General features: G+C 46.8%; 1 protein-coding gene across 1 annotated transcript in view; it reads left to right on the top strand.

Annotated features, from left to right (window-relative positions):
• The window catches only part of LOC134455718 (carbonic anhydrase-like), a 10748-nt gene extending 3923 nt beyond the window's left edge, over positions 1-6825 (top strand). Inside the window, exons 5-7 of the mRNA XM_063206966.1 lie at positions 234-296; positions 584-739; positions 4803-6825. Of these exons, the coding sequence (XP_063063036.1) occupies positions 234-296; positions 584-739; positions 4803-4922 (339 nt within the window). The 3' untranslated portion in view covers positions 4923-6825. The remainder of the gene's footprint in view (positions 1-233; positions 297-583; positions 740-4802) is intronic.
• The last annotated feature ends 258 nt before the right edge of the window (positions 6826-7083 follow it).

Raw genomic sequence — 7083 nt, 5'->3', positions numbered from 1 at the left:
CCAGTGATTGGATACTCTTTATTAGTCACACCCAGTGATTGGATATTCCGTAGAGTTCACCAAAAAGTATCCAATCACTGGGCGTGACTAATTAGGCTGATACACTTGGAAGGACACTGGCCTTGACTTTGAGATAGACCCAGTATTGTATGTGTGTCTGTCTTCCTGTGGGCTGTATGGTAGATGTTTGATATGCTACATCTGACTTTCTTGACCCTTTTTTTATCATGCAGTGTGGCGCTGACAACCCTCAGCTTGAGAAACTGCTCGCTGGCTTTGATGGCATCAAAAATAAGGTAAAACTAACTGCCCGATTGTGCCTCTTTGTGTTACATATAACTTATAACATTATAGTCAGACATAGGCTATTGTACTCTATATCGCACAGAACAATTTTCCATCAGGACAATACATAAATAATCTAGTATAATCAAATGTAATCTAATCCCAAACTTCGACCCCACCATCCGCCTGCAATTTCCACTTTGACAAATGACTTTGACAATCCTCTACAGTAGTCATTCATTTAGTTAGGCTACGTATTCGGTTGAGTCACCCTGGCTACGTATGTCTTCCTGTCCAGGCCTGCCAGACGCCCTTCCCAAACTTCGACCCCACCATCCTGCTGCCCGGCTCGCTGGACTACTGGACGTATGATGGCTCCCTGACCACGCCCCCTCTGCTGGAGAGCGTCACCTGGATTGTCTGCAAGGACACCATCAGTGTCAGCCCTGCGCAGGTACAGAGTGACACAATGCCGTGACATATACAGTACACTGCATTGTATGCAGTGGCACAGTGGCGACAGTGCAGTACGGCGACAATACAGTGACAAACGAGTACAGGGATATTACAGATACAGTGACACAGTGCAGTGACGGACACAATGGCACAGTTCAGTACACTGCAGTCCAGTACAGTGCAGTAACATTACATAAACAGGTACAATGATATTACAGGTACAGTGACACAGCACATGACAGATACAGTAACACAGTTCAGAAACAGCAGCAGGGATATTGCAGGTACAGTGAGTGACACAGTACAGTAACAGATACAGTGGCACCAGGGCTCTAAATTAACTTTTTCCACCACCAGCCAATTTGGCTAGTAGACCTTTTTTCTTACCAGCCAAACAGGACTTCAACTAGCCATTTTTTAATCTTGCCAAAATAGGCTATGCGTTAGGCTAGTTGTGTTTTTTTTTTACATTATTATTATTATTATTATTATTATTATTATTATGGTTATTTTATTCAAATGTCCACAACACATAAACACTATAGGCCTACAGACTAGGTCTATAATAAGCATATTATAGATACTTTTTTAACTTCTTATTCTTATTTTTACCTCTGAAAACAATGAATCACATCACACAAGCCACACACACAACAGACCTTTAAACCAAACACACAGCCAAACACTACAAAACCTCTCGCTCCAAGGAATGAGAAGAGATGAGAGGAAAAAAGAAGAGGAGGAGAGGAGAGGTCAACACACACACACACGCACACACGTTGTGCAATAATGGATATGATGTCGTGTGTGCTGTGTGTTTATGTGGCCTAGGCCTACAATATGACGCTATAGGCACCATTATTTCCTCCAGGAGCTCTTCTCTACCATGCGCAACAAAATAACAAGAAGCCTACGCTATGTTTAACTAAAAGCAAATAATATCACGGAAAAGTTAGCTTCCTTTGTTATTTCCAAAGCGTACGTAGCGCACGTAGCCTACTCGCACGGGCATAAGGGCTGCCCTTCTTTCCGATGGCGTGGGCTTTCCAACTTAGTTGCGCCAGGACTTAAAACATTTCAGACGACAACTGACAGCTACGCTCACACTACTCTGACAGCCCGTTCTCCTCCTCTGCCCTTGTCGCAATTTCGTTCCACAACACTCCTGTTTTTGAAACTCTTCGGTCAGGTCCGAGCAGCTTAAAAAGGCAGCCTGCTAGAGCAAGGTGTCTCGGTGTCGGTGAATGCTAATAGGAACAGTAGGCCTAATAGTGACGTTAAAAGTGGTGGAGCGAAAGCGACAGGAGCAGTTGCCTGTCAAAATACAGTAGTGTGAGCGCACAAGAGCTCTGAAATGCGTTCTGTCCTGGCGCGCGCAACAGCAGCATGAAGTGGCTGCTGCTTCGGAAAGCTCACGGTGGGGTGCGGTCATGACGGGAGTGTTTATGGGTAATGTAGGAAATCTTGCCGTATCGTTGTCATACAAGCCGCCGTTTACCGTTCACACTGTAGGCTACTCGGGCGCTACTAGCCAAATGGGCGGGTAGATATTTTTTTCTACCGGCCAAAATTAATTTTCACCCGTGTTTGGCGGGTTGGCGTGTGTTAATTTAGAGCCCTGAGTGGCACACTGACCAGCACGATGACAGATACAGTGGCACAGTACAGAAATGGCCGCAGGGATATTGCAGGCACAGTGACACAGTAAAGGTGGCAGATACAGCGGCTGCATAGTGACCAGTGGCACAGTACAGAGACACAGTAGACCGAGTAGAGTAGTAGACAGAGTGCAGTAACACAGTATAGAATAGGGACATTGCAGGTACAGTGACACAGTACAGTGAAAAGTACAGTGCATCTTGCAGAGAGAGATGGAGAAATGACAAAAGACGCCTTTTTCACATAGTGTTTCATTGGGAATTCTGGTGACTTTCAAGGCATTGTGCGTTGTTCGCACTTTACCTTTGTTTGGCAGTGAGACAGTGAGGATAGGCCACCAATTTCCAAAAGCACTTTCAGAAGTCATACGTCCATAATTCACTTGATGGCCATTTATTTTGGCAGATTCCAACCATGGATTGCGTAGATAGTTATCACAGAACAACATTTCTCTGGGCTGTGGTTTCTGGATGATGTCTCCGTGGTGTCTGAGAGGAATTTCAATTGGCTTTCTCGAAAAGAAGGAAAAGAAAACTATCAAAATGTTTTTACAAATGTACTATTTCTACAGTAAACACATATTAACTCCCCAAGCTTTTCTGCATTTCCATAAAATCCAGTCAGCAAAGCACAGTGCCCGGCCTATATATAGCGCTTCCAAAAGCAATCCAGTCTTTCTAAATGCAGTCCAGATGAGGTTTAGGTAGGCGAGAGTAGATGCAGTAGAGGTGTAATTATGCCCCTGGGCCCTCCTTCACCTTCTGCACTCCGTGTCCTGTCCTCTCCTTCCTAACAGTACACCGCGACCCTCACTTACCATGATATATACAACGCAACACTCACCCGGGGAGCTCAGCTTTCTCTTTGGCCCCGCTTTCTTTCTTGTTGACCCCTCTATCCCTTTCTTTCTTTCTTTTCTTTCTTCCTTTCTTTCTTTCTTTCTTTCTTTCGCACATGATCTCTTTCTCTCCCTCCTTCTCTCTCCCTCGTTCTTTCTCCGTCTTTCTCTTTTGCCTCTCTTCTCTCTCTCGTTCCCCCTCTCTCTTTCACTCCCACGCTGCAGCTCACATTCTTTTTTTCTTCTCCCTCTCTCCTCTCTCCCCCTCTCCCCCTGTCCTCTCCACTCTCCGCTCCTCCCACCCGACCCAACTCTGTCCGCAACCAAGTGGCTATCTCATAGCAGTGTGTAAATTAACACTCCCCAGACAAATGTTTATTTCATGGCGGAGGCCTGGTCTTGTGGGTTAGTCGGGAGCTGTGTGTGTGTGTGTGTGTGTGTGTGTGTGTGTGTGTGTGTGTGTGTGTGTGTGTGTGTGTGTGTGTGTGTGTGTGTGTGTGTGTGTGTGTGTGTGTGTGTGTGTTAGTGTGTGTGTGAGGGTGGGTGGGTGTACAAACACAAACCCCTGGTGGCCGTTTTTAATTTCCTTTCCTTTTAGGCGGCATGCAGGAATGCTAAACACTGACTGACAGGAAGGACACAGAGTCTGTGTCTCTCACCAAGTTCATATCTCTCACCAAGTCCACATACAGTATCATGGTCACTCATCCACTATATGGTGTGAATTGCATTGATTTGGCGCCTAATTTACATGTATAAATAGCGTTCCCATCATGAAGTGGATGAGTGAATGAATGTTTTGGATGCGTCTCAAGTCTGCCATGTCTGTCCATCCGTCCTGGTGGCAGCCATGTTGCAGCAGAGATACAGTGGGCCATCTGAGGTCAGATAATGCCATATTAGAATGTCATTCAGCGCTCAGTAAGGCACATGGCTCTCTCTTGGGAAAAGCACTCCACTGCCAAAATAAACCAGGAGTGTAGTGAATGGAGAAGACAGGTGGTCTTGCTGTATGTTTTTCCTCTCTGGGTCTTTGGATCCCACTCACATTTTTTTGTTTATTTCTCTTCCCCCCCACTTCCTTCCCCCACCCTTCAACCCTCCACACCTGGCCTCCTCGTCTCCTCTCCTCTCCTCTCCTCTCCTCTCCTCTCCTCTCCTCTCCTCTCCTCTCCTCTCCTCTCCTCTCCTCTCCTGCATTCTCCTCTCTTCTTCCCTCCTCTCCTGTCCTGTCCTGTCCTCTCCTCTCCTCTCCTCTCCTCACCTCTCCTCTCCTCTCCTCTCCTCGCCCCTTCCCTCCTCTCCTCTCCTCTCCGCTCCTCTCCTCTCTTCTCCTCTCCTCTCCTCTCCTCTCCTCTCCTCTCCTCTCCTGCATTCTCCTCTCTTCTTCTGTCCTCCCCTCAACTCTCTTATCCTCTGCATCTTCTTCCCTTTTCTCTCTCATCCTTCCCCTCTCCCTCCCTCTCCTCTCCTTTTATACCCTGATGCATCTCCTGTCACTCCTCCCCTCCCCTCCCCTCTCCCTCTCCCTCTCCCTCCCTACTTCCGTGTCTTGTGTGCACAGATGGGGAAGTTCCGTAGCCTGCAGTTCTCCGGCGAGGGGGAGGCCCCCTGTTGCATGCAGGACAACTACCGCCCCCCGCAGCCCCTCAAGGGTCGCAAGGTCCGCGCATCCTTCCAGTGAGACCCCCCTGGTCCGCCCCACTCACTCACTCGCACTCCTTCTTCTGTCTTCCCACTACTACACTCTCTCTCCGCCTCCAACACCCACAGCCCTCCTTTGCCAAAGCAAAGGGTCCTCGTCCGTCCTCCGGGTGACCCCCCACTCCACGCCCCCCCTGCAGCAGCCTCTGTCTCTGCCTCTGCCTCTGAGCGCCCGACAACCGACCCCCTACCGTCTCCTGCCTCCTGCTTAAAGCCAGCTGTTTATCCGTGGCCACCGCCCCCAAAGCCTACTCTGACTGTGTGCCCCGTTTTCCCAAAAGAGAGAGAGAGAGAGCCCACCCTCCACCACCGCCCCTCCGCTACTTCCGTCGAACAGTTAATCCCCTTGGCCACCCTGCCACCCAAAACCACCTGGACAAACAGCAGCGTGGCACCACCAGGCAGAGGATCGACTGGCTCGCTCACAAGGGATTGACCGGCGTTGACCAACCGTGACCCGAGACGTCTCCTCTTCCACATCTTCCGCCGTCTAGTTTCCGGCTGTGGGGGTAGTGTGGCTCAGAGTGTGAGGCTTTGTGAGGCCTTGTTACCCTTTCTGGTGGTGGCTCATCATGACAGGTCTGATCTGGACTGTGTGACAGGATGTTGACTGGGATTCTGTACTTCTCTGGTGCCAATATTTCACAAAGGTGTTCTACTTGTTCCTTTTTATCTTTTATTTTACAAAAGAAAGAATTTTTATTATTGTTGTTGTGGTTAAGACCCAATATAGATTGTAGCTAATGTATTTGGAAACAAACAAACAAGAAGGCAAGCAGGCAAGCAATAAAGATACATAAGAGGATAACGATTGAATGGAGAAGCAGTGAAGCCGCTTAAAGGAGAAAAAAGAAGTTCAGACAAATCAGCAAGCACAATTAGGCATGAATGTTATTCCTGAGCCGCAGTGCAAGAGGATGTGCATTGTCCACTGGTACCAGCTTAGAAAGCACAGGCAATCCTGGCATGGTCTGAATGCCGCGCCATCTGCAGTGTACAAGCTGGCATGGATGGAAGGATGGAGGGACGGGATTCTGCCCCCAGGGTGCCCGTTTATAATCTCCAACTGCCCTTCTCAGGATTACCACAGCTTAGCCAACCTCTGTAGATTTGGCAGAACAAACTTGCGAAAATCCTTGTTTAGCACACACATACACACGCACACACAAAGCGCACAGACACACTCTCCCCCTATATGCATACGTACACATTGATTAATGTGCACGCAAAAAATGCAGCCTTGTCGTGTATGAAATCTTGTCATTGGCACTAAGATGAATTATTTCCCTTTGCTTATTTGTGTTTTATAATGAGTTTATCATTGCTTCAGACTAGAACGACACATTTGATGTTTGTTCTGTTTCGAAATACAGAAATAGTTTATGTTGATAAATTTATGGCATTTGTTTGTTTTCCACGATTTATTTTCCTTTCTTTTTCTATTAAAAAAAGCGAAATTGAATGTCTTAAATAAGTTTCTCATCGTCCTCAATGTGAGGATGAAGCCATCCTTCTGTTGCAGCCGCTACTACTTTGGGCCGTTAGCATGTGACTAACAGTAGCCCAACAACATTGTGCTAAAGTGAAATTAGCGACAAACCTTTCGAAGAGATGTTAACATGTAGACTTGGATTATCTGAAGAGGACTGTGGTGATTCCATAATATCTTTTGCTTGCGGGACCAGAGGGTTGTGTGAAAAGTCAACAAACAAAAAAAGAGAACAATATAAAGGTCATACAGGTCATACATATGCATACATGTGTTCTGTCAGTGTCTTAATTTGTGGCCCATCACGAATTTCGGATGCACTGAATATGTCATGCTGCCTGCTTGTTTTGGAAAGAAGAGGCTTTAAAATAAATAAAGATATTTTACGACTACACTGGTGTCCTACTTCCCTCGACCCTCTCAGCCTTGTAAATCAAGGGGCATAGAGTGCTTGAGTGTTGCACTTTACAGTAAACAATGGGGTGTTCGTGTTTCAGGGTAAACTTATATAGATCCAGATAGAGTGTTTACAACACTATGGTGGTTCATATTACAGTGGAGTCAAAAGTCAGTGTAAATTTCTGCAGCTGGCTAGTGTAATTTCAGCTCTACAGCGCTTAATAGTTATACAATATAGAGTAACGTTAACTCT

The sequence above is a fragment of the Engraulis encrasicolus genome, chromosome 9 (genome assembly GCF_034702125.1).
Source record: "Engraulis encrasicolus isolate BLACKSEA-1 chromosome 9, IST_EnEncr_1.0, whole genome shotgun sequence".
In the NCBI taxonomy this organism is placed as follows: Eukaryota; Metazoa; Chordata; class Actinopteri; order Clupeiformes; family Engraulidae; genus Engraulis; species Engraulis encrasicolus.
The sequence above is the reverse complement of the archived record's forward strand: the minus strand, read 5'-3'. Positions and strand labels throughout refer to the sequence as shown.